This window comes from Neodiprion virginianus, chromosome 1 (assembly GCF_021901495.1).
Source record: "Neodiprion virginianus isolate iyNeoVirg1 chromosome 1, iyNeoVirg1.1, whole genome shotgun sequence".
Taxonomy (NCBI): Eukaryota; Metazoa; Arthropoda; class Insecta; order Hymenoptera; family Diprionidae; genus Neodiprion; species Neodiprion virginianus.
In genome coordinates this window covers 29,500,173-29,527,919 of record NC_060877.1, presented here as the reverse complement: position 1 = coordinate 29,527,919, position 27,747 = coordinate 29,500,173, and the positions used below count along the sequence as shown (strand labels likewise).

The following is a 27,747-nucleotide window of genomic DNA, read 5'->3' as shown; positions in this document are numbered from 1 at the left end:
GGAGCTTCTCGTATGTTTGTACTTACAGACTTCAGACATACTCGCTGTTTTGTATTACCGTATTATTATGAATATCATTTCAGGTTTTTCATGAATTGAAACAAACCATACGTAGTCTACGAACAGGAATTGTTTTAAATATTTTCTCTCGAAACTGATTTTACCGCACATATTATCAAATTTCTGTAATAACACAATATTTATAACTGAAAGAAAAAACAAAGAAATTTTAGATTATATAGCATTTGTTTTATTTTATATGTATGTATGCATGTATATTACGAATTGATAGTAATTTTGATTTTTACGTTTTATACAATCTTTGACTTCAGCCAGACTACTTTCAACAGAATATTACTATTTTGCTCCAAATAGGTCATGGAATCGACCTATAACTTCAATTACCGTAATAAAGCCATTGATCGAACGGTAACCGATTCGAATACGCTGTTGTACAGATTGATTGATTTTTTGTTTTCTCATGAAATTAGCATTCTCGATAGATCTACTGAGTTTTACTATTTATAAAGCCGCCAGAGAAATATCTACAAAGGTACGTATCGCCAAAAATAAATCTCTGTACAGGATTAAAGTTCGTTAACCCCTGAACCTTGCTATTCTCGATAATATACCGTATATTCGAACCATATTGGCTATTACGGCATCATGAAACATGCTTCGTAGGAAACCTTTCTATCCACAAAGTCCATTCTCTGCTGTACGAGCGGAAAGGCATCCGCAACGGAATCTTGTGGAGTAGGAATACCTTAGGCGGAGTCGGGGAGGGGGAAGGGGATTTTCGTTGGTCGTGGCGCGCGGGGAGCCGGGAGCTTCGTGTTGGGTTGAGCGCAGTTTGCCCCGGGGGGCTAAGGAGGACGGGCAAATGATCAATGATAATTTGAACAAGCGTATAGACTGATTGAATTGAGAATCTGGAAAGGGGCGAGGGGAAATTGTTATACATATTAGACGGAGTCGAATTTCGATGCATCCATATTGTACAAACGAGTGAACACATTCCATGCTCGAAATTCGGGAGCGTAAAGTAAACATGATTTGTAATTGTTATTTCATGAATCATCGTCCGGAGTTCTGATGAGGGTATTATAAGCGGTAGAAAGCTCGCTTCTGAATATCGTGTGGGAGTTGATTTCATAAAAACATGTTGTTAGGGTCGGAGAGATTAATCGACGTCAAAAGGCAATTGAGGTCGTGCGAAGTACGAATTGAAAGAAGAAAAAAAGTCTTTCCGATTAGGTTATAGCGCGGTAAAATGCTCCGATTCGAATTTGACGCGTGTGATATGATAAAATACCAGTCCAGTCGCATAACCTCCTGGTTGGCCGATTGGTTTCTAGTTTCTCCTAACCGGCGCAGTTGGTTCCCCTCCCGTTTGCGCAGTAGCCCCCATCAGCCATCTTTGTCAAGTGGTAACCTTTGTTGATTTGTGAAATGTGACGCTGTTTTACTAGATAATTAGTGTTTGTGATATCGTGCTAGTAAAGTTACGGTGATACCATACGTGGTGGATTACACATGGACAGTCTGTGACAGGTAATATGGCCTAATATTTATCAATGAATGGTGAAAAATTCGTTGAATATCTTTCCGACGCATAGAGGACAGCGGGGACGGCTAGCTCGGCCCGTACGCCAAGTGTCCACGTTTAGTTTCCAGTCGTTTCCCTTGCTTCTGAATGCATCTGCGTCATCCGGCAAAGGACATAACGAAAGTTCGATGTATACGTGATGCGGATTAACGTTTTATTATCAGGCAAGGGGCTAAATATCAGTTGTAAACTGGGTCGAAACATGAATCGTAACAGTATGCCCAAGATGGCTGCCCGTCGGGAATGTTAGCTTCGAGAATGTTATTCATATGCCTAACTACAGTCGCAATTACATTGTTAAACATGTCCGACATTTTCACAAGGTCGCTCATCCCGCCGCTTTACACCGATTCCAGATCATTACAATTCATTTCCAGATCACCGTCGTGGTCGGAAACGAGTGCATTTCATTCTTCGCCTTTTGGTAAGCGACGGGCGGCGGTTGGCCGCCCGGTCAGGTCGAGCTGCTGCCGCGCGGCAGCTGCACCTTGGGTGAGAGTCTGAGAGGGGCCAAACACCCGGCCTGTCTTACCGGACGGAGAGACAGACAGACGTTCAGCCAGTATTTTATTTTACTTAATAAGCTAAGCGTGCACAGGCCCGAGTTTATTGTCGTCCTTCTAGCGTTTGCGCGCCACTCCAATCCTAGGTCAAGGTGCATCTTGTCTTACTCGTGTCGCGTATCACCGTTTCGTATTCAGTCCCGTTTTACACTCTGATACTCGTTTGTATTATTATTGTCAATAGTTTAATTTCTCAAGCTTGCTAGTTGCGTAATCAATGTTGTCGGGCAGATTTTGTGAATTTTAATGCTGCTGTCCGTGTACTGTAAACGTAAACATCGTCACGGTAAGAACACCTACATTTTCTAACCAATTGCGGCGGCACGGAAATTTTATCGCTGTACGTAGTTCATAAATGTTTTAGTAAAAGGGTATAGAGAGAAGCCTCAATAACGCGTTCAATTGCCCACCTCTTGTTTTCGGTATGTATGCACTCGACTTTCATGTCCATGTTTTTTGGCGGGAAACATTCGTTTGGGATCAGTGATCGAAAGTGTGACGTTGATATCGAACACGTTGTATATTTCATCACGCGCATTCAAAATACAAATTAATTTCTGACGAATATAACATGCTTGACCATGCAGATCTCAAACCTTTCACCGGATGACCCGACATTTCGTAGTACGAATATTGCTTGAGATAGAAATTTCATTCGCAAAAGTAACATTGTAATCACTCGTGTCACGCTGTCAAATCGCTGTTGAGAATTTTGAGGTCGTATTATACCAACTCAGGCTGGAATATACAATGTATCTACACACCGACGGCAATCTATTAATACCACGTTAGCCGGATTATTTTACGAGACAATCTTGAAATCAAACTATTGCACTCTAAGACTCCTCGAGGTATATACCTAAGTATTTTTAATACATACCTGAAATCCAGATCTCCTTCTACAAAGACTAGAAATCTTGGGTTACGTAAATTGAACGACGTTTCCTACTAAAGTTTCTAGTTTATTAGTAGCGCCAGCAATGTGCTTGGCAAACGGGATGAGCCGACGTCTAGAACTAAAAAGTGTGCATAGAGATAGACACATATGCAAACAACATCGTCGCAAATTGTAGCATGTAGGTGTACGTTTTATTTGGATATCAGAGCCGCACATACAGTCGAAAGAATTAATATTCAATCGGAATAATATGGCTATCGGAACAGGGAACGCAATGGTGATCAACCGCGAGCGTAGGACAAGGAGAGAGGATCTCTGTACGTCAGAATCTGTCGTTGTTCAGATCGATTAGTCTCTCGCGGACCAAGTGACGCGTGATACAATACATACTGTGGAGGTCCCGTGATTCTATGCTTTTTAAATGCCTAAAAATGGATATCTCGACTTTCCTTATATTCTTCATTATTGTTATGATGATAAACATGATAATTCTGTTATTATTATTATGGCGAATGATCGCCTCGCACCGAAGGCAGGTTGAATTAATTCTTCGTTTCCGGTTTTTAAAAGGCTAATTTCAAAACGTCGGTTAGTGCTGTCGCTTCAATTAAAATTCATCGCTAAATCGTTCTTGAGATTCGAAACGAGTTATTCAAGTTATTCCGCGTCCAAGAACATTATTACTGCATTGACGGGCTAAATGCATTACGCGCGGCAACATGTGTCTTTCTGTCACATGAATAATTTGTACAATGTACCCACATTGCTAAATTATCATTCCTACAAATCGAAAAATTATAAGCGAATGTCAAGAACAACTTTGTACTTGAATATATATCGATTTACACACGTGAATTCCAACGGCGAGCCTAAATCCGCGAGTCGAGTTTGACACACAAAAAAAAGCAAAAAAAAAATAATTCAATTATAATCCAGGTTGAGGGCAGCAGGTAAACGTTTAACGATCGGGTCATCTATCACCGAAACATTATTTCACTTTCACGTACCTAATCCATCAAATGAATGTACACGATTTTTTGACAGCACTTTCGATTACCAAACTGAAATACGCAGATGGACAAGTGTAGAGTTATTGATACTCGTAAATTCATGACAAAAATTTCAAAAACCATTGTTCACTACCGATTAGCGAAACATTATCGAAAGCGGGGCAAAAATAGGGACAGAACCGTTCGAGTCAGAAATTTACAACAGTATTTCACCTTTCCTTTTCGTATTTTTTCCATGTACGTTCGTCGTCTCTATTTCTCGGCGGTTCGGATGAAAAAGAGTCGAAACCGAGATTAAAACTGTGCTCATTTCCTTGTAGAACATACGCGGAGGAGAGTTAAGGTGGCCGGTGACGGAAAAAGCTGAGGGCGCCGTGGAGCCGGTCGTTCGAGGTGGGACTGCGAGACTCGGGCGACAGAATGTGAATGCGATTGAGTGAATGCGGGACCGGGACTCGAGATCCGAGTCAAGTGATTCGCGAGGCATTCGCGACTCATTGTCAGTACGGAGATGGGGGAGCCGGAGTCCGCGGACACGTGGTCGGCGTGGTTTCTGGACGCAATACGAAAGATACGGAGCCAGAAGCAGCGGCCGAGTGTCGAGCGGATATGTCACGCTATACGGCAGCATCACAATTATCACGAGGAGGAAATCGGGGAGCATCTTGAGGTCGCTGTAAAACGCGGCGATGTACTCAAGGTATTCAACAAGGGACAATCCTCGTACAAGGATCCTGGTGGCCTGCAGTCACGTCCGCTCAAGGTTTCCAAGTCGACGGACCTCAGCAAGGTCTTCGGCAAGGCGGTACGCGAACTTGGCGAGCGCGAGGGCTCGACCTTGAAAAACATCGAGAAGTACATACGGCAGAGTCATACTGTCGAAGAGGACAGCGATGGGGATCTGAGAACGGCGCTGAGATTGTCGGCCAAACGTGCCGTTGACCGGGGCTTCGTCCTGCAGGACGGGAGGTTGTTCCGGCAACCGGACAGGCCTCCGAACACGGGGAAACGGCTCAGCGAATCCACAGCCCAGAACTCGACCCTGGATTCACCGGCAAAAGTGAGTATTCTATTCCCCCCCACCGCAATTTAATTTTAACCACGTGTACTCGTTGTGCAGTCACATTTACGGTAACCATTTACCCCCCACTCCCTAAAATAATTTCGGATCATCTGTTTCTATTTTATTACTTCATTCTATCACGTTCACACTGAACACAAGAGTAGGACAGAAGATTTGTTGTGTACACAGATCAATTTACGCTATGTCGTTGTATTTATTAATATTATGTTATATCATAGGCGATACTAGATTATGGCGTAATAGTGCGGAAAGCTTGTTTCTATATTACGCAAGCCAACCTAATGCAGAAACAAGGTGAAATGCGATCGCAGTCTCGATACAACCTCCTCAGCTGTCTACCGTATATTATCCAACGTGCAGATTATTCCTAATGCATAATAAATTATACCTACGGACAGTGGGATACGCTAATTGGGAATATCAATCTGATTAGAACAACTTGTACAGTCGTCATCACTTATCAGTTGAATAATTGTCGTCGAATATCAGTATAAATTATATTAATAAGCGGTTTATTAGTATAAACTGGAATTTGGCATTAAGTAATGAAGTTGGGATTTATGCAAAAGTTGACCATCTGCTTTTACGTCATCTATGTCAATGACGTCACGAATATCTACCCAAATAATGTTCATACTATCTGCACTATTACAAGACGCATAGTGTACCTACGCAACGTGCGATCGTATTTGCTATTAAACCTGCTCCGTACCACAATGGTTCAACTACCGTTGCCAAGTCGACGTTACCCACTCGCTCGCTTTCTATCGTGGTTTTGTTACGGGTCAGATCTACCGAAAAACATACGATAATTTTATACCTACGAATATAAATTATTATTATTATTATCAATTTTATTATTATGAGCATCGTGATTAGTATTTATGCCACATACGAGAAAGTAATCGTTCAATAGTTCAGGAAAAGAGATTACAAAGTAACTAGTCGTTTCGTATCATGATTTCGTGTTGTCTCTGTAACACGAAGTGTCGAAAATAAATTGACAAATCAGCGTTTTAATTTGCAAACTTAGGGCTGCGATAGACGCGGGGAGTAATATTCTAGCACATTTGTATTCTTAGCTCGTTGCGAGCTAACGATACGGACAAGTGATCACCCCAGTGCAGACGGCCGTTCTTTGCGCCTTCCGTTAGCCTTCTTCGATGTTATCGCGTTCCTTTCGACTCTATACCTATGTACATACACCATATGTATGTATAACGAAGCGATACCGGAATAATTCTGTTTTTATCTTTATTTAAAATTTATATTCTCGCTTGAGAATATAACTTGGCAAACTGAGGAAACGTCGAGCTGAAAATCCGCTGTAGTATAACTTGTATGTCCAGGCAAGCGTGACGAGGGGCTACCAAATTATTTGAATATGCGAGCTTTTCTGTTCACGATGTCAGAGCTTAGAGTATTCGTGTTATAATTACGACTCGCGGTATAAAAATTCGGTATGCACGCCATATCGTCGTGTCGAATTATGAGAAATGAGTAACATCATTTGCGTAATAACTTCACAATTTATTGGTCTTATAGGTACGACACGCGAGTCATTCGAGGATCACCCTAATTTTTTTTACAGAACTGTCCAGCTTCGCAATGATGGGTTTCCTTTTTTCTTTTTTATACTTGCATTCAATTTACACTTGATAATATTACAGGGTTCGTACGAACAGGGAAAACCGGTAAAACTCAGGGAGTTTTTTACAGCAGGGAAAAGTCAGGGAGTTTCGAAATTAAGACTGGAATTTTGAGTCAGTCGTGGAAATAAACTCGTCCTTATACAAAGTACCGTCGATCTCAATAAAAAAATATATCGCACTTGAAATTTTGTTTCGTCGCACCACTTCATACATTCTATGTATATTACCTAATACCGAACCTTCTTTCGTTTTTTTTTCTTACGGAAAATTGCAGGCTGTTTGTAAATTGATAGTCAGACAGTAATAAGTTAGTTGTTAGGTAATATTAAAGGTATTAGTGATAATTTGTAAAAAAATTGTCAATGATCAGTGGCACATTTCATGAAAGATTACTGGAAAATCCCATTTTCAGACTGGAATGCCTGGAAAATTCAGAGAATTTAAGATTCCAAAAAGCGGACGGAACCCTGTATTAGATTGGTTATAAAAAACTTGTGCCTAATAAACTCTTCTGTATCAGTTATCGGTCGTATAATAATAATGTAGAAATCGTATAGTAATTCATTCGCTTCCCAAATAACAGTATTTGACACTTCGCCTGAAACTTTTTTCTACGGCATTATTATAACAAGCAGTATATTTGCAATGAATGGATACTTTAGTGTGAAGTCTCTCAAGCGTTTCAACGTCCGACTGTGATACGTCGGATGATTTACGCTGTTTTTTAAATAACGAATCGACAACCCATTGTACCGATGTAATTATAGCCTCTATACCATCTAATTCGCTCGAGACAAACGCGTCCGTCCCAGACATGTCACAAAGCCGTTTAATGTAATTAGTACATTGATTGATTAGTTTATGGGATATCATGTTGCCGGTCATTTGCCCGCTTAGTTGTAAGACTTGATATATATAACACATGAATGATATTACCGTAATCGCGTGAAAAGAGTTTCAAAATAAGAAGAAATAAATAAGTTTAGTTTATCTGAATTTAGAGTTCAATATCTTTCACGTCAGGTCCCTGAGCACATTTGAATTGTACACTATTTTCCCCTGCATTTTCCATGTTAATTGCAGGATTCATCCATTAGTTCAGTGTTGAAATACATCGCGAAACAATAAAAACTAATTGTAAGGCAATGAGCGCATGTATTATATCACCTTGTGTATGAGGCGGTGCAGGACAAGAGGTATAGAAGAAATGGAGGAAAGGTGGACGAGTCGAACTGTTAGGCCGCGTGATCGATTACCACCTGACTGTTACGCATATATGCATACAGTATAATGTATACATTAGTGCGCAGTGCCGTGGTAAATTATAGAGTTGTTCCCGGATGGTTTGTAGAAGTCCTTTAAAAGTTCGACATGGGCCTCGTCCTGACAATCATTTGAAGGCTTAACATTCTCTTATTCTTGTTACTGCAGGTATTTCCGCAATTAACCATCCTTACTTATCTAAGTAGTTCTTGTCGTTCCTATCCCTGGGACTCGTTGTACATTATACAAGCACGCGTAGCCGTTTGTTGGTTGACATTAATTTTCTATTACATCTCCGTCGATCGCTCCGTTTCGGGTTCTAAAACGGAATTAACCAATGATGTGATAACATCGGAAAGAAGCTCTCCATTTCTACTTTGTACTTCGTTATGCGTGCTTCTCCCACTCCAACTCAATTTCAAAGCTCCAATTATTCACGTGCGAATCTCTTATTGTCAATAACAACGTCCAGCCTACACGAAAAGAAAGAGAGAGACAGAGAGAGTAAGTGGAAGAGAAGCATTGTGGGGGTACTTGAATTTACGGAAAAACTCCCCCTCGGGGGCTTTGGCGCTCTTATTGAGAGGTCGGACTGTACGTGATCAGTTATTTCTACTTTTCATTTTTTTTTATATGCATCGATGACATAACATAATTCATATATATTTGCATATGTAAAGAAGCGCTTTTGTACACGGTTATTCGTGTGAATTAAAAGGAAACAGCTTGACGTCCTTGTTAAGTTTTTTTACTTTACAATATGGTCGAAAAACTGCTAAAGAGATGAGTGAACGCGGGGTGGTATAAATCATGACAGAGGAATATCACACACGTCAACTATGATTATTTTTCATTTCCCTCTATTCCCCAATTTTTTTCTTCAAATATTTCAGTAGAGCCGGGGGGGGGGGCTGAAGTCGCACCGAGTCACGACCACTGCCCACGCCTCGATGGGCCAGTGGTATCTCGGTTGGCTTCCGGTCGCTCATTTGCATATCGTTTCCTTTATTGATCCGTGCACTAGCAAGAACAAAAACCTTTTTTTTCTTTTACCTGCCTTTTTTTTCTTATTGTTTACTCGTGTTACCCTGCATGCTGTGCCGTGCGTGTATGTCACTGCGTCAACGCCGACGGCAACGACGTGCGACGCCCAGCGTTGCGACGACGCGTGCAGCTTGTCGTCGTCGGCAACAGAAAGTATATAACGCCTGATACGAGTCTTACAACCGCGTTCCCTCGCCTTCCTTCACCTTCTCCCTCTTCCCTTCTTTTGTTGCCCCACCACAAACCGGAAAGTTATTATCTGCCTTTCGCGCGCTTTTCGATTCGCTTTTCGACCGATCAAGAGACGCTTGAGGTAGTTGTACTGTAATACGATGTTTGCCAAATTTGAAACGTATTCAAAACTTTTTTAATTTTAATTTTTTCACGCGTAACAATTTATCTACGTATGTACGAATTATTTTTCACTCTGCGGGAAAAGTGCACGCGCGATTCTGGGGACCCCGTGAACTCGTTTTTCTTTTACGTTTTAATTGTTGTTCATTTATAGGATTCCGCAGGTATACCTCGAAGTATGGAAGGTTACGAGCTTTACTGTTCGATTCTTATATTTTGCGATTTAATCGAGAACCATTGTATTCATGTGTATTGAGACCCATATACGAGTATATTATTGTACGTTCAACGAATATACACAAGTATCTTTTTGAATCAAGGTCACCAAGGATTGGTGTCACGATGATGTGCTTGGGATGATATGGATCCTGTTTGTATTTACTTTATTTTATTTTTAGAAAGTTGTTTATTTCCATCTTCATTCTATACTGGCCACTTGAAAGCCATGATATAGCTGAAGCGTGTGAGAGACAGAGAGAATTGTTAACCATTCATTTTGTATCTCATCTACTGTATATGTCGAATGATAGACATCAACTGTCCACAACTTTCTATTATAAGAAATCAATCGAAACTGGCGCTTTTATAGTTTATTCTTCGAGGCTGCATTGCTTCTTCTCTTTTCGACATATTCAACACCTGTCTGTCTGTCTGTTTATATGTTAGGTTATCACTCTAAAATTACTGAAACGATTTTGATTCTTTTTTGTCTGTGGATAGCTATGTCAGGCTAGGTTTTAGTCTACATTTTAATACAATTAGATCAATAGTTTTAGAGGTATACCGATATTTCTAAGCCAAATCGGAACAGGATCACACACTTATGCGAACGCTGACCTAACTGTTACAGATAGAGAAAAATTACGTTTAAGAGTTTCCAAGGATAAACTCTACAAAAACATCCGAGAGAGCATATTGCTATGATCAATAGTTTTGCCACAAGAAGTATTTGAAAATGTTGGATGGAGTCGCACTGGGCTGCTACTATTCTCATAAATAAGTGGATAGAACTGTATATACACATTCTACTGTGTGACAGAACTGTACAACTGTTTAAAAATGAAGGGCAACGGTAGAGTTATTCATCTTGATATCTGCAGGGTTACTTCTCACGTGTTGAAAATGATCAGGAACCTGAATATTAAATTATGAATTCTTTGTGCATTGTCGAAGTAACTTGCAAGGCATTTTAATGTATATGATAACTTCTTGACAACTCACTGTGATTATACCGGGCTGTTATCTCACTTGGTGTAACATTCAAATCAATAAAAAAAAAGACGATTTGACTGATCATCCTAGCCGGGTTGTACAGCAAAACTTTATCAAATTTTACACTACATAACAAAACGTAATTTGCAGAAACTCTTCATGTAAATCAAGGATGGGATGGGTTAGAAAGCATTATAACTACAAACAAATTAAACTTAAGATGCAATAGCTACATGGTTGTATAACATATGTATTTACACATCGTAAATGTATGCATTACTGATAAAATGGAATACATGGAAACAAATGGTGATCTGCTTTTGAGTCGCAAACGTCATGCAAATACTTAGGACAAGTGACTTGCATATTTTCCCCTACAAGTCTTCTATCTTACGGAATCGTTTATACAATGTTTTACATCAAACATACCTATACTTTACATCATAATGTAGCCAAAAGTAATTTCTGAATATTAGTTCTAGAAAAATTCTAGAATTTATTGTAGTGTTATGTTTTATCGCCATTTCACAACTTTAGTCCGTGAACCCATAGTAACCGAAGGTTTCTTCAATTCAAAAAACGTTTTGCACCCGTATTGAAAATGTTATAATGACAAAGAAATCACGCTATACAGTCATTACTTATGCCCTAACTTGAAGCTGAGCATGTCGTTGATCTTGGTTCCTCAAATTCATTATTATTGATGTTTATTTTGTCTAGCCTCCTGCACCATTGCCGATATGCAAAGAGTGTCTTGGGACTACAACAGCTGGAAATAACAACAACAACAAACGTAACGCTGCAGAGAAGTTGAGTAGATGTAGTATATGTGGTGCAGCGCTTCACAATTCGTGCGCTCCTCCAGAACTTTCGATTCTTGTGGACAGAGGTACGTCATGGAGCTGTGACGATTGTTCTCCGACATGCGCTGGCTGCAAACTGGAGCAGGCGTCTCAGAACTATCTAGTTAAGTGTGCTGGATGTATCAAGTGCTATCACCCAACGTGCTTAGACCCCGTTTTGGATAAAAAAAATAAAGCACCGTGGAGGTGTCGACACTGTCAAACTGCACATGCACCCAACACACCAAAGGAAGATAGTAAAAAACATAAAGCGCATGATGCATCTAATCTTGAATCTGGGACACCCACAAGTACAAGGAAAAAACTTAGCAAGATTCGTGAGAATAGAAAGTAAGTTGAAATGTGTGATTCACTCTTAAAATAAAATTACCATGCACAAACACTAGCTGAAAAGGTTTAAAGATAGTTTTCAAAATAATTTTTTCAGAGACAAGAAATGTGATGTTTTCATCAAACAAGTTTAGTGACATATAGGTGACGAAATACTCGAAATCATTTGTTTGATGTTTATATCCATTGAGTAAACACTCTTTAGCCCTAATGAATTATGATGAATGTCGTGCAAAGAATTGAAATTTAGTTAAAGTATGATTCTATAATGGACAATCAATTAGAACTGTAAAAAATTTACCATAATTCTTCGTAAAATCTAATTGTCAACAGCAAATTGACGAGGTAATCGAACATTCCCAATTTAATATGCTACATTGCAAGTATTTGGTTGACTTACAGATTAGGAGTATCACGGAAGAGCTTGGCAGGTGTGACTCCAGCAAAGAAGAGTACTGCGCCCGCAGCTCTGGTGGAGAGCTGCTCGGACGGTAATGCGGGTGTTGTCTCTCCCTGTCAACCAACCCAAAATCCTTCTCCATTACCACAACCCCCCACCCCACTCGCAGGCCAGGGTAGGCTGCTTGAAGAAAAGAACGATAGGATCTCTAAAGAGAAGCAAAAGTTCTTTAGATCGAGCGCGTTTAACGCAGATCATAATAAGCTAAAGCGGGTGGGGGGCGGTGATAAGTCTAGGTCCTCTCAAAGTGTCAGTCCTAAATCGTCTCAGAACAACGTAACCCCTAAAAAAAGCACCCCTAATAGAAGGGTGCCCCCAGTGTCTAGCAGCAGCGGCAGCGAGGTTAGCGAAAGTGATAGTTCTGACGATACAGATAGTTCTGACGACCAGGATAACGACGATGCTGAAGGTAGTTCGAGTAGTTCAAGTGATTCTAGCGATTCGTCTTCCTCCGATGATGACGAGGAGGAAGAACAAGAAGAACATCAAAAATCATCAGGGCCTTTCTCTTGTGATCTTAACGAGGACAAACCTTGGGGCTTTGCTGCAGCTGCTGCTAAACTAAACGTGGAATCGCCGTTTTTTAGCAACATAACAAACACCTTTGGTGCATCATTACCAAAACTTGACTTGAGTACTAAACCTACGTTTGGATTTAATATACAGCCAGCTATAAGTCCTTTGGACAATAAAAAGAAGCAGAAAATTAGCCATGACAGCTCGACTTTCTCATCTGACAGTAAAATCAAACCCGGTGTAGGTCAGTTGAAAGGTCTATTCGACGGTCTTAGCCACTTCTTTACAGCTCCAACCAATAGCAGGGCACGATCAGGTACTCAGGCCCCAAATTATGCTCCTGATAGAAGAAAAAGGCCCAGCCCTGAGGAGCGCAGCAATTCGAATATTATTGTTAAATCGAATAAAATATCGAAAGGGAATCAGGAATGTAAACAGGAGGAGCCAACAGGAAATGTTGGAAAAACTGAAAAGAAAAAGCCTAGTGATGTCACGGAAATTCTCAGAGTACCTAGACCTGGCATATTTATACCTTCTGATGAAAGTTTCTTTCGATCGAACTCACAAGATTCGCAAGAGTTCCAAGATTTTCATAAGCAACCTAAAATGACACCCTCTAATTTAGTGAAAACTGCAGTCAATAGCAAACGTCATGAACAGGACCAAAAAAAATTTTTGAAAGGTGTTGACGAATCACGATGTCTCAAATATGGCAGCATGGTCTCACCTTGTTCATCGCCTTCCAGTCTAATGAAGAATGAGCAGCATTCGCGAAAAAAACAACTGATCACAGAGGCCACCCAGACTCGCCACCCTGAGCCCGCTATTCCAAAAAATATCCCCGGCAGCAATTCCAACCTTAAACCAAATCCAAAACCCAACCCTCGAACCTATACTAGCGCCACCACCACCAACACCACCACGACACCCCGCGCGACACCCTGCTCCACCAAGAAGGGTAAGAGTCTACCCCACCCATTCACGATCCAAACCTGAAAAATGCACCCCATCGCGACTTCCCTTAATCTAATCCTCGCTCACCACCGTGGATGTGTTGGCGGTGTGGTGTGGTGTGATGCGTGCGTGCGTGCGTGTGTGTGTGAGTGTGTGTGTGTGTGTGTGTGTGTATGTGTGTGAGAGATATTCTCTTCAGGATAACGTGATTGTTTTAAGGTTGAATTGAGTGAATTTATGAAATAATCTGCTTCATAAGTCGGTAACCAGCTCAAGTATTTGTAATTGTTATTAACGTGATCAGTAGAAACATTATTTAAACTGAACAATCATGTTTTTTCAATCGCTTAACAAAATCATGGTGTAATTTGAAAAGAGGTATACAAATCAAAAACATTGTTCTGTTTGTTCAATCAACTCATGTGTTATACAAGGATAAAGTACTGTTCAGCTTGTTGTAGATGAATTTTTGGCTTTCCGTATCGGATGTTGTGTTCAAGTATTTGCAAAAAATTAAGACCTTGATAAATTATTATTCAAACGTTATACCTCCACTTACATTACATTGTGAAGTAACTTTCCACATTCATTGCATGATACTTTGATTATTTTTTGGCACTATAATTTTTTTGTTTCATTGTTATGGTGATTTCTCGTAGAAAATGTTTTATGTATTGCTTTTTTGCAATAGCCACCATATTCTGCTGAATTTAAATGCATTTATTCTGACTTCATTGACTGAGACTCAACTTAAAATTTATTAACTAGTCGGCGTCAAGACAGCGAGCTTTTATCAATTTATGCTATTCAATATAATATCAATTACGTTTAGAGGAAATTTATTGTCTCATCTGAACCTCCAACTTAAATGCGCGAGCCATCTTTCCTGGTGTATAAAGAAATTCCTTTTCCAGCCCAAATAACAAAGAAAACAACTATCCTGCATCCAAATAAATGGCACTGGGTGGCAGCTCACTCACTACTACCATTATCATCCATTCTTTATTAACGGGGCTACTGTAGCTGCGGTTCTTGATATCTGACAGGCATAATTATTCATCACTCATTGGTTTCCCTTATTCAATACCCCAGAGTACTCGACACTTTGCCAACACATTCCGCCTTCCCAGAGCTTAGCTTTGTTACTCACAATTAACACTAATTCAATTATTTGCACCTATTGTTATTTGAATTTATTTTTACATATAGCATAACGTATGTAGGATTACAATTAGCATTCATCCCGTATAATTCTATGCCCGTGAATTATGTATTTCTTGTAAATAACACATTGCACTTGTTTTAAACGAACGAATTTTTCAAATCCATAGTTATGTCAAAAATTAGAAAAATGAAATCAATTGCTAAATAATGTTTGCATCCAAACTATGTAGTCATGTATATGACTTTTGAGATAGTTTATTACTACATGAAATGTTGCTTATTATGGAGTATTATAAAGCAACTTGAAGAAACCATCATATTATCCACTTTTGATAATCAACGTCTTTGAATTTATCAGATACAAAATCATATGAAACAAAGAAAATGTTAATGCTTGAACTAAACAAAATTACTGTGAAGTATTCAGGGCTCATTGCTACTACAATAGTATGCTTTTCAAATACTTCTCAATGGATACCTTCATTTAAGTATTCGCGTACATTTTTTTTCTTTGTCTGTATATAAACTATTAGCTGGAAACTGATGAATTCTACTTGGAAGTTGAGAACTATCCATTTACGCTTTGCAGATGAACCCGTTGCAACCCAGACATTACCCCCAGGTGTAACGCAGAAGGATGTGGATCTATTTAAAGAGGCTAGGGAACGAGCTAACGGCTCAACTGTGACATCTGTTGAGGTTACAGACTCGTCTCTGAGTCCTGGTGGTACCGGACCTGGATCTGGTAGCAGAAATCCTGCTGCAATCGTTTTTGGCAGATACGAAGTCGAGACTTGGTACTCCAGTCCATTTCCTCAAGAATATGCTAGATTACCCAAGTTGTTCTTCTGTGAATTCTGTTTGAAGTACACTAAAAGTCGAGCTGTGTTGGACAGGCATATGGATAAATGCCAATGGAGACATCCACCTGCCACAGAAATTTATCGATGTAACGGCTTATCTGTATTTGAGGTGAGTCAGTTTTATTTGTTATGAATAATCATCATCAAATAGCTCATTACTTAACATCTCTTCAATTACCGTATTGGTCTGAATACAATTTGAGGTTTTTGTTACCTGATTCTTTCTGAAAAATTAGACGCGGCTGGGAGGGCACATTCGGGATTGTTTAGAAAATTAGCTTTATCGACTAAAAAAAATTTCGTTGTTGAGCAATATTCTTGAAAACTCTTGTGATACTTTGTTCCAGATTGACGGCAACGTGAATAAAATTTACTGTCAGAATTTATGTCTGCTGGCAAAGCTGTTTCTGGATCACAAAACCCTCTACTACGATGTTGAACCATTTTTATTTTACGCAGTCACAAAGAATGATAAATACGGTTGTCATTTAGTGGGATATTTCAGTAAAGAAAAACATTGTCCTGCGCAAAGGTACAATGTTTCATGCATAATGACTCTACCCCAGTATCAGAGACAAGGATTTGGTCGTTTTCTTATAGAATTTAGTTACTTGTTATCAAAAGTCGAGGGTATTCCAGGTACTCCAGAAAAACCACTGTCCGATTTGGGTAGAGTGTCTTATTATTCTTTTTGGAAGAGTGTTGTTCTCGAGTACCTGGATTTACACCGAAAAGATAAAGACATTAAGCTAGGTGATATCACAAAAGAAACTGGAGTATCAGCTCATGACATTGCAATGGCAATGCAGCTACTTGGTTTTATCAGACCAGTTAATACATCTAAGGATGACAAACCAAAGGTAATAATAGCCGTGGATTGGAATAAAGTTGACATTCACATGGCAAAAGTTCGCAAGAGTTCTCGAATAAGTTTAGATCCAGAATGCTTACGGTGGATTCCATTGCTCAGTCAGATTTCCAACCCATATCTAAGTACTGAGGAAGGGGGGGAGACTGGTTCCGAAAGTTCACCGATACTGGAGCCTAAGCCCATACCGACAATTGTAGAAAAAATTCAGAAGGTCAAAATAAAAAAGAAGCCACGGGGAAGGAGATCGGGACACAGAAGAGCATCTCCTCTAAAACCCAAATCTACCCAAAAAACTGTTCACCTTAAAGAAAAAGATAAAAACAAAGACAAAATCAATGACAACAAAGCAGTGGTCAAGGATAGTCAGAAAGTCGTAGATATTGAAGAAACAAAGATGAATATGGAAGTGGATAAGGAGGTCTTGGTCACATCAAAAAATACGAAAAGTGCTGCTGCAAAAAATCCTCCCGTTACAAATACTCCTAAAGCAACCCCAACATCAACTTCAAGGAGAAGAATAAGGGCACCGAAAAATGTTATAGTCGAACCCCCAGTTTCAATACCTTCAAGAAAACGAAAACATTCCGAAAAGACTGAATCTGAAGATAAAGAAGAGAAAGTTGAAAGTAGTAGAAAACGAACTCGTGAATCTATTAGGGAAAAGGAGAAGGAGAAAGAAAAAGAGAGAGAAAAAGAAAGGGAAAAGGAAAAGGAAAAAGAAATAGCGAAAGAAAAAGAAAAGGAGAAAATTAAGGAAAAGGATAAAGAGAGGGAAAATGAAAGAGAAAAAGACAACGAACGAGAAAGAGACAGAGAAAAGAAAAGAGAAAGTGAAAAGGAGGAAAAGAACAAGGCCGAAGAAACAGAAGTACAATTGGATGCAACAATAGAAGTTCCGAATAGTCCTCCCAAAATCTCAACACCACCATCTCCAGTACCTACTCCAAAGCCTACAAAGAAACAAAGCAAATTGGATGATATTTTGATGAAAGTTACTAGCCGACAAACAAAAAATCTACAAGCAAAACAAGCAAGAGAAAAGAAGGCACTAGAAGATGCACAATGTAATGGGAAAAAGGAGGAAATCAAAGATGTAAAATGTTCTCCAATGTCGAGGCGTAGTAGAGCCAAAGTTGCGGTAGCTACAGTAGCTGACAACTTGAAGATGCCTGAGTTAAAACCTGAATCACCAACTAAGGACAGGACAAAAAGTCCTGTCATTCCTCCACCTTCGCTGTCACCTCCTCCTGAAGAGGTACAAACTAAAGTATCTAGCGAAAAAATGACTATTCCTGAGATATTTCCTTCAAGGCCAAGTAGTATAAAAGATGATAAAGTAGACCAAATCGAAACACCAACAGTAACAGACCGAACTGAAAGCGAATTACCAACTGGAAGTCCAGGTGAATATGAGGGTGGTGATGAGGATGAGGGAGAAGAAGAAGAAGAACCTCCTCCAAGGTCAAAATCGATATCGCAACAAGCACCACTCACACCACCCAGTCCAGTCAAGGACAAGGTAGAGAAGCTAGAAAAAATGGTCGAAAAAGAAATTGTAAAGGATAAAACTATGAAGCAAAAAGAAAAACCAAGTCCAAGAAAAAGTGAAGTAGATAAACCTGTTGTTGAAGAAAGAAACGATGTCTCTAAGGAGCTTCTAAAAAATTCGGAAACAGGACAAATTCCAGAGATAACTGCTCCTGTTCAACCTGCATCACCGTCAAAGGAAAAAATTCCAGAAAAAACGGAGAAAATAGATCAAGAACAATCCATCCCACAGCAACCAAACATGTGGGAAAAACCTAAGGAGCTGAAAGATAGTTTGTCACAAAGTAAAGCAAATAACCTGCTCGCTGAAAAAAGGGAAAGTTCCACTGGCAATTTAGTAATGATGGAGACCCAACTACCTACACCTCAGGAAAAGATAGTACCTGTGATAGAACAGGACACGCTACATCTTCAGATACATCAAGAAGAAAAACAAAACTCCCCTGAAAGTGGTAAAACTACGCCTCATTTAGACAATCCGGGGTCTGTGAAAAGAACTCCTCCTTCGCAGCCAGACTTACCTTCAATGGGTGTTTATACTCCAGATTCCACAACTAATTCCGTACATTCGTTGCATTATGGACAATGTGAACTTGATGTTAATCAGCTTGGGTTAGAATCTCCTACATCAATAGCTAGTGATTTAGCATCTCAAAACAGTGTGGAAAGACCTCCTAGCGCATTACCTATGCCTCCATCTGCTCCAACGAATATTGCAACCTCATTGCAAATCACAGCACCTCCAGTTGCGGTTAATATTCCACCACAAGTACAGTACTCAGATTGTTCAATGCCTCAGCATACGCCACCGGCGCATGTAGCAATACATCCCATGCATCAGCCCCACACACCACAACCGCTGCAGCAACCACGTACACCCCAGTCACATACTCCACAGTCACATACTCCTCAAAGTATTCCAACGCAGAGTCCACAACCCATTCCTCAGAGCCATACTCCTCAACCTCTTTCTCAGTCTCATACACCGCAACCATTATCTCAGTCCCATACGCCACAAAATATACCTATTCAAAGCCCACAACCTATGCCTCAAAGTCATACCCCACAGCCACTCCCTCAGTCGCATACCCCACAACCAATGCAGTTATCTCTTGGAGCTCAGCAACAAGCACAAAATCAAAGCATGGCTCATAGCCAATCACAACAACAACAACAACAACAACAGCAACAACAACAACAACAACAACAGCAGCAGCAGCAGCAGCAACAACAACAACAGCAGCAACAGCAACAACAACAACAGTCTGCACATCAACAACAATCGCAGTCTCACAGTAGTAAGCGAGCAAGTGGATCACAAACGCATAGATCGAGATCTACCCAACAAAGGTCTCATCGTGCTACTCCACCAACCTCCCATGCTCAGAGTTCTCAACATTCAGCAGCCCACGTTAGTCATAATACTATAGCCCACACACATGGATCGCATTTACCGCCCCAGTACCAACAGTCTTCCATGACTGTGCCGCCAATGTCTCATCCTCATTCGCATACACATGCAGCCCACTCTCACAATATGGCTGTTATTTCTCAAGGAAATTATATGGCCGTGGCGTCTCAAGCATTTCCAACACAAAATACTTACGTTATCCAACACAGAGGTGGCAGATCTGGAGCTCCAACACCTTGTACGACAGCCACGAATTTCTACATTCAGACAAGTACAATGCCACCTCACTCACACACACCGGCCCCACCATCACTCACAGGATCTGGTAATCATCAAACTCCGAACTCTTGTAGTTTGGCAAAATTACAACAGTTGACAAATGGTTTGGAAATGATACCTCCAACTCCTCCACCGGCTATGAACTTGACCCCACCCCCACCTATCCCTCATACCATGACACCCCCACAAACATCGAGACAGCTACCTACACCTCCCCAGGTACCTCTAGGATATGGTAAGAATTATTATAATGTAAATACTGCACCACCCGGCACTCCTGGACCATCAAGTAGATCTGCTTCGAGGCCATCGGCAAACGCAAATATGGCATCTTTGAATCAAACATATGCCAGCGAGGGTCTATATAGGCAGTCATTGGACCCAAGTGGTACTTGCCCACAAATGCAAAGTGCTGCTTCTCGAGTTAGTCCAAACGTTACGTTGAATCCAAATATAATGGCTTCACCATATGGCTACAGAGTTGCTCAACCAACGACTGGTTACATGAATCAGGCGGCACAGCTCGGTGGTTTTATGAATCAGGCGAGTCAGTTACCAGTAGGTGTGGTTAACGTGCCGTATTCTCAAGATCCACACCAACAAAACCCGGCAGCCGTCTACACGACGTATCACGGCTATATAAACGGGAGCCTTATGCAACCCCTTAATGGCACAATGAGACCACGCTAGCCTTAGCTATAAACTTCTGATCTTTTTTTTTTTCCCCCCTCATAAAAGACCTGTTCCTGGAAAACAGTATGAGATGAGTTGTAATATTCAGAGTTCATGACAGAGCAAATTCTGTACCTTAATAAACTCATATTTTCTTACTTCGAACCATTCAATCGTTTCAAATGGATGATAATTGGTCACTATCGACCACTTCATTACATCGAGTGTCAAAGCTACTCAATCATTCGAACCTAGAGTAGTGGTATCACATCAATTGAAGTTTGAAAGCTTGTGAAACAGTTCCAACATTTTGAATCACTTCACATGTCTCAAAATGTTTGATATTTTTGTCAATGAACTTTGGATATCATAAAAATAGCCGAGAGAGACCCCACGACAAAGTAAATACGTATTTTTAGTAGGGCATTTTTCTCAAGGTGTTACGTTTGTGTATCATAATATTTATATAAAATACTTATGAATAATATTCTGTTTGATATTATCGATTGTTAAGCATTGTTGTTTACGTTTTGGGGCACGCTGTACTTTATGTATCATAAACTACTTATTAATATTAATATTACACACCATTACACACATAATTATATTTTATTCTTATCACATGTTCACTCACAACCGCTATTGTATGTAATAATATCACTTAGTATTGAGAGGGCACACTTGGTCCGAAAGGATTGTGACTGTATAGTTAGAGCTATTCTGCAAATAATCGCAAACTGTTGTGGAAACTATTTTTTTTTTTTATTGTGAAAAGTATATTTCATATTTTAAACTTTAAATGTGTGGTGCTCGTCCATGTATTTTAACTTTTTATGATTCCCATTGATACTTTGCAGAACAGCTCGTGAAATTATATTTATAATACACATTCAAGTTAATTTTTCCAAACATCTGACAGCAAAAGTAAATCGCTAGTGTTAGTGTAATTATAAATAATAAGGAAGGTCTTTAAAATATAGTGTAAAGATACATCAATATTTATTGTACATAGATATAAATCATACTAACAAATAAAACTACACTCGTAAATAGTTTATATAGAGTATTTTATTGATTAATTTTAAATTCATCTACTGATCTAGTAGAATGAAAACCGCTATTGACGTCGTATAAAGATGAAAGTAGATAATCGGGCTTTAACCTTGCCGTTGTGTAATCCTTGACGAACATTTTTTTATTTATAGTGATATCATTTTATGCTTTGAATCGAACCGAGATATTAAATTGTACTCACCATAGTTTCACAAAATTAAATTGTACAATTTTTACATAGTACCAGAAAATTATATCGACAATTGTTCAATATTTTTGAATAAAAAACGTGAAAAGAGATCGACAGAGAACAAACTTATGAGATGCCAAGATGTATGCATTACGTAAGTATAATTGAGTGGTGTTCGATTTCATTATACTTGGTCGATGTCAATTTGTAAATTGTTGTTATTTGTACTTGGTGCAACGTTTTTTATTTTTTCTTGCTTCTTTTCGCTTTTTTTCAGCCTGTGCTAGCGCAATATATTTTTTTCTTTGATTAATTGACATTTGGCACCATAATTTGCCAGCTTTTCTGGCAACTTCGACCACTGGTTTCTTTGGTCTTTTTCTCTGCATCCGAAGGAAGAAAAGAATGAAGGGGTTGGTTGACCGTGATAGTTTTGAAATACAAGAAATATTCTTTCTTTTAGTCTTTGTTGTACATCTATGTCCACGATTCTTCGACGTATTCTCATCTGTGCTAAAAACAAATACTGTATTGAACGTTTTTTTGGCGTAGCAATCGTCGACCTTACCCATGGTGGCCTCTTCTGTCAACTTTATTACAGGGTGTCGATGCCTGACCACCCATTTTCTTTCTATCGTTCCTGATTGTTAGAACCACTGCGAAAAGGTAGACTTCACTAGGTAATTTTGGTCTGCCTAATTACAGAAATTCAAAGGACAACAAAATATAAATTATGACATTTCCACAAAAACGATTTTCTACTTTCTATTTTGACAACAGGGAAAACATTTGCTTTTTGGTTTCTATGTGAGCAAGTTACATGTATATTCTTTTTATATGATGCGTGCATATAACTTTACATGTATTATGCAAAGTTATCGTAAAGCAGCATATCTTGTGTATACAACTTTGCATGATTTATCGTAATGCAGTGTAGGTTGTTGGCAGAGATAATTGGAGAGAAGATTACAAAACATGATTAAGAATCAAGACAATTGTATTTCGATTCAGTATTTACACATTATTTATTATCATGATTTGCTGATAAACGTATTTCAAAAATGTCGGATGAAAAATCACAATGTTTAATTTCATTCATTAGCAGATACCTAAAAGCTAAATGTTTTTATAAATATTGATGCTAATCCTTATTAGTAATTTTATATTTAATACATATATGTACAGCTTCATGCACATTGCGAAATCACATAACGAATACTGTGATCCAATGTTTGTTCACAAATTCTGTTCAAAGATAGAAGATCACTTGTATACTCGCTTGTATATTCTGATCAAGTTTTGTTATTTCCATGCTATTACCTATTTGGAGAATTCACCAGTATTTTCTCTCTTTCGGCAAAGATGATTACTCTAGATCTTAATGCAAACCCCTGGTGTCTCATATCAAACTGACTGGTGAATCTACAATTCAATTTAAGTTGAAAGTAATTCATCCGCCAGCCTGCGCACCTCTTTTCGTTTCCTTATACTTAGTGTTCTGTCGATCTTTACAATAACACGCATTACTCTGAGCATCCAGGAAGCTTTTACATCCCAGTGTAGTGGTGCCGGAAAAAAGTACTTTGGCCGCTGTTCTGCAAGCTTTAATCATATTTGTGCTGCTAGATTCGAAGCTATCGCAATACTTGTAAAGACAGCGCTTAAACTCGAAATCACATTTTTCTTTATCGTTATTACAGGTATCGTAGCAGATATCATGTGCATTGCAGCAACTTGTAACTTCAGGAAAGGAAAAAAATTCTTGAGCTTGCTAAAAATAAAAATAACAAGCATTACTTTAGTTTCAATGAATAAATGAATGGAATTATTTCGTGTCTAATAAAAGCTGGTTGTTGTTTACCTCCAATCCCAACGAACCACATCCGTTGCTTTGTGGCTTGTGATTCCAGTTTGGTTTTGGTATCATACCTACGACATAATATTTGACAGATGAAATCACTAGTGAATGAGATACATACGGCATTACAATTTACAGGTTATAATTCGTGGCGAACTTATATAAGTTTAAACTGTCTCGCGTGCTCAATTGTTGCAGAATTTTATAGTTTTGTAATACATATACCTGTAGGACATGTATAAACGCATGAATCGTCGGCAGCAGCGTTAATTACTTCATGAACGTCCTTGAACTTCTTTGCAACGGTGACAGCATTTTTAAAAAAATCACCGAATATAGTTTCGGCTGCCAAAACAGCGTCACGAAGGTTTCCCAGTATATCGGCCCCATAATCCGACCATGCATAAGTTGAGAAAGTCAGAATGTATACGAAAATTTTTCTGTATTTCGTGAAACGCATCTTTGACGTTCGTGTGCGAATATGAACTAAAACAGAATTGGTCGTGTATACTGTTTTCACAATTGGAAGGATCCGATAGGATATTTTTAGTCAACAGTCATAGAAACGACGAATAGTACTTGTTTGCCTCGATATTTGCAACGTGAACAGTTTCCTGTCTTACGGAATATTCAGGAATTAATATTAGAGAGGTTGTTATAGTATTTCTTAGGAGTATTACTGAAGTATTATTTACTTCACTGTATCGTGATGTAACGTGAATATCACACTAATCTATCAATCAACTTAAAATCTAATTGTCATTATCTCTCAAATTACGACAAAATGTGCAATACTATTTTACTCTGTACTTGACAATGTCAATGCTGTTGGGTAGGGGGAAAATAACCATTCGAAATAATCAAAGGCTAAATAATCGTAGTCGTTATTTATAATTTACAAGTTTAAAATTTACAAATAAATATACAACACTCAAATGAAAACCTTCTTTTATTATTGTTGACATGGATTGAATTGATATATTCGAGCAATCAACATAATGAATCATTAATTTTCTGTACATGTAAATATTATACGATATCAATGATATTAATGACTTAGTTTCATTGAAAGCTCCCCACTTTCAAACATTTTCTTAACGTCAGTGCCTCCCCCCAAACATTCACCTTTAACAAAAACTCTAGGCACAGTCCTAGCACCCGTCAATTCACTAAGAATAGATTGAATTTCATCGCCATCATCCCGTGAGTCAAGTTCAATCGCTGTATATTTATGTTTCAGCTTATCGAATACCTGCGACATAAAATACACAAAATATAACCGTTGAAAATTGTCTAACAATTATGAAATATTCTAGCTCATGGTGTGTACCTCTTTAGCCATTGTACAGTAGGGGCAGTAGGTCTTCGAGAATATTACGACGCTGTCAGAAGCGATGAGTTCGTTGACAAGCTCTCGTGTTGCAGGCATAATTTTTGATTTGCTGGAACCTAAACCCATTGTATTCAGCTAAACAAATGCTATGTGTCAATTATATTTCTTAGATTTTCACCAGCAAATATCATTAGTGAAATTATTGAATTTGAAAATGATCTGCAGATAAAAAATTGCAAGCACCTAAATCATCTACGTCGTCATACGTGTAGTCTGGACTATCCCAGTCTGCACTATAATCCCCCATTTTATTTGATGAATTATTAAAAAATGGGAAAAATATCTTTTTGAACTTTTGTTGAAACATGAAATACATGGATGATTATTGTATATTTAGGTTAAATTGCCTTGGGAAATGGCGAATATTTTGAAATTGATATGGTTGAACAGTGAAATTTTACTAAAACAAAACACTACTTAAATGCACGGAATGCACGGAAACTGATCATAGAAATATGAATTGACAGATTGGTATCGAATTATAAGCTACATCTTTATTCAATTTTTTTACTAGTGTTCTAAATATACCGAAATCAAGATAAAATGTAGTCGCCCGATTGATTAAGTTGTACGATAATTGCAATTATTCTAATAGGTGAATCTGTGCAATAAAGTGTGTAGATTTTTTGTATCGAAGTTTATGAATATTTCAAATAATTCTTTTCTTACTTGTCCGGTATTTAGCAAGAAAACTTTGAAATATATGTCGGAGAATTTTAAACCTCAAGGTGTGGCAGGATCTCTGTGTAGATGATTTTATATACTAGGTGTTTGGTTCATAAAAATTTTCAAGCTTCAATGAACTCAGCAGGAGTACTGTAAAAAATAGCTTGTCGAACGTCACACTTGCTACGTGTATTTGCATTAAGTATATGATCAAAACGTATACCTAGAGTCACTGGTGTAGGGACTCTACGTATACCGGATAGTGACGCACAGTGGATTTAACGCGAATGAAAACCACGGACACTGGGGTACCACTCCCCACCACTAAAATTCGACTTCGCTGCAAGACATGTCTATAAGACCGTGCATAATACAGAATTGCTACAGTGGTGCGTTAATTAAAGACGGTTAAAGACGGTTATCCTAATGGGGTTTTGCGTGCCTTATGGAATTGCGTGTTAAAGGCTCCCACCGAGAAAGAAGCTACCGGGTCGCTAGCACGACTCCTTGTGGCTGCAGACCCACCCAGACCCATTTACCCACCGAATACTGATTACGAAAATTAGCATGAGTATGGCGATGATCGCTGACGAACATTACACAACTTGGAAAAGTAACGTTAAATAATGTACTATAAGGTTCTAAAATTTTTCATTGACAATCATCTCAGTAGCAGCTATTCACGATGGTCAACTCTGTCTTCTGACCGATAAGCGAGTCAGTAAATGCAGGGTATTACTATTACAGATATTTTTGGCGAACGAGCAAAATGAACCAAAGTATAGCTTACGTGACACACAATATTGATTTGGTACACCTTAGTTGCTATACCAGTGGTTTGCCTAAAAATCTCTTATATGAGTATTAAGTTTATGCTCTTTGCAGCGAGCAGAAAGGAGCCTGCGATAGCCCTTTCTGTATTCGGTTTACTAGTGCTATCTGACAAAATAGGTTATTGGAATTAATTTTCGACAATTCGTGCATGGTCACTAAACGCATGTCGATAGTCGACCAACACTCTTCCGTATACTTTAAAGCAGTGAATAATATAGAACATATTCACTACAGCAGAGTGCCATTGTAGTCGTCGAAAGTGAACAAATCACCAACACTAACAATTGTTGTTAACTGAAGTTGAAGAAATTATTGAAAGACTTTCAAAATTTACTGCAAAAATTGTCTGTCATCTACTAGAAATTTCCAACTAGGGGCTGAATCTGCGTTTACGCTAAGGATTAATTAATCACAACAGCGTTATACATCAATTAACAAATTAGATTACATTGCCGTTTTTTATTGATTATTTATTTACTTACATAACTTCCAATCGTATATTCATACATGAAGAAAAGACGAGGGTTGCGATTTTTTATCCACACCTTATTTATTCGTACGCATATTCTATTTGGTCGAATGTTGTCAGAGAATTCAAATTTACGCCTGACGCCGCGTGTTACGAAAATTTTCGCGCAGCTTGTACAGCGCTTCAGAAACTAACTTCCGAGCGCAGCGCGGCCTCAGTTGCTTCGGAACCGCCGGAGTGAAATCACGTACGCCAAAGGTCCAGAATTTAGATCGCGTTGTTCGGGCCGTGTCACTTTATTCGATAAGTGTTTTCTCACCAATCTCATCTGTGCATAAGACACGAACGCTTTTGGAATAAAAACAGGCTGCGAACATCAAAGGTGAGTTTCTTGTGTCTGTTTTGATTATTTCACGCGACTTCAGCTTTTAACTGTGTTTTTGCGTCGGGTGTCATGTTTTTTTAAAAATTTATTATACTTTCTGCTTTTCAATAAATGTGTACTTGCATTGTTCCCGAGTTTATCAGTGGATTCTGCCACCTAGCTACAGCACAAAAAGTGAGAGTGAGTCTAGAATTGAACATTATAAAGGCGCGAATTTTTAGGTTATAGCTTTCTTAAATTGTCTTGACAAATTACTGACAGATTGAGATTAATTGTTAC

At 38.8% G+C, this 27,747-nt stretch overlaps 3 protein-coding genes across 7 annotated transcripts; 1 reads left to right on the top strand and 2 right to left on the bottom strand.

Annotated features, from left to right (window-relative positions):
* The first annotated feature begins 860 nt into the window (after positions 1-860).
* Positions 861-21,971, top strand: LOC124301867 (histone acetyltransferase KAT6B). 2 transcript variants are annotated; one of them, XM_046757405.1, is made up of 6 exons: positions 861-1,554; positions 4,401-5,140; positions 11,410-11,882; positions 12,285-13,816; positions 15,566-15,948; positions 16,187-21,971. In XM_046757405.1, the coding sequence occupies exons 2-6, from the start codon at positions 4,592-4,594 to the stop codon at positions 20,636-20,638; spliced, it is 7,389 nt and encodes a 2,462-aa protein (XP_046613361.1). In that variant the 5' UTR covers positions 861-1,554; positions 4,401-4,591; the 3' UTR covers positions 20,639-21,971. The 2 variants fall into 2 exon arrangements, with proteins under 2 accessions (XP_046613361.1, XP_046613372.1); XM_046757416.1 differs by having other exon boundaries at positions 863-1,554; positions 12,285-12,373.
* Positions 21,972-22,842: 871 nt separating this feature from the next.
* Positions 22,843-24,499, bottom strand: LOC124302109 (group XIIA secretory phospholipase A2). Its single transcript, XM_046757905.1, has 3 exons — positions 23,947-24,499; positions 23,725-23,792; positions 22,843-23,634 (listed from the first exon to the last, which is right to left on the bottom strand). The coding sequence occupies exons 1-3, from the start codon at positions 24,179-24,181 to the stop codon at positions 23,314-23,316; spliced, it is 624 nt and encodes a 207-aa protein (XP_046613861.1). The 5' UTR covers positions 24,182-24,499; the 3' UTR covers positions 22,843-23,313.
* A 153-nt stretch (positions 24,500-24,652) lies between these two features.
* On the bottom strand, positions 24,653-25,974 carry LOC124302139 (glutaredoxin-like). Of its 4 annotated transcripts, none has more exons than XM_046757968.1 (3): positions 25,784-25,974; positions 25,052-25,189; positions 24,653-24,973 (listed from the first exon to the last, which is right to left on the bottom strand). In XM_046757968.1, the coding sequence occupies exons 2-3, from the start codon at positions 25,178-25,180 to the stop codon at positions 24,770-24,772; spliced, it is 333 nt and encodes a 110-aa protein (XP_046613924.1). In that variant the 5' UTR covers positions 25,181-25,189; positions 25,784-25,974; the 3' UTR covers positions 24,653-24,769. The 4 variants fall into 4 exon arrangements, with proteins under 4 accessions (XP_046613924.1, XP_046613938.1, XP_046613929.1 ...); XM_046757982.1 differs by having other exon boundaries at positions 25,052-25,163; XM_046757973.1 differs by having other exon boundaries at positions 25,052-25,170; positions 25,784-25,972.
* Positions 25,975-27,747: the final 1,773 nt, after the last annotated feature.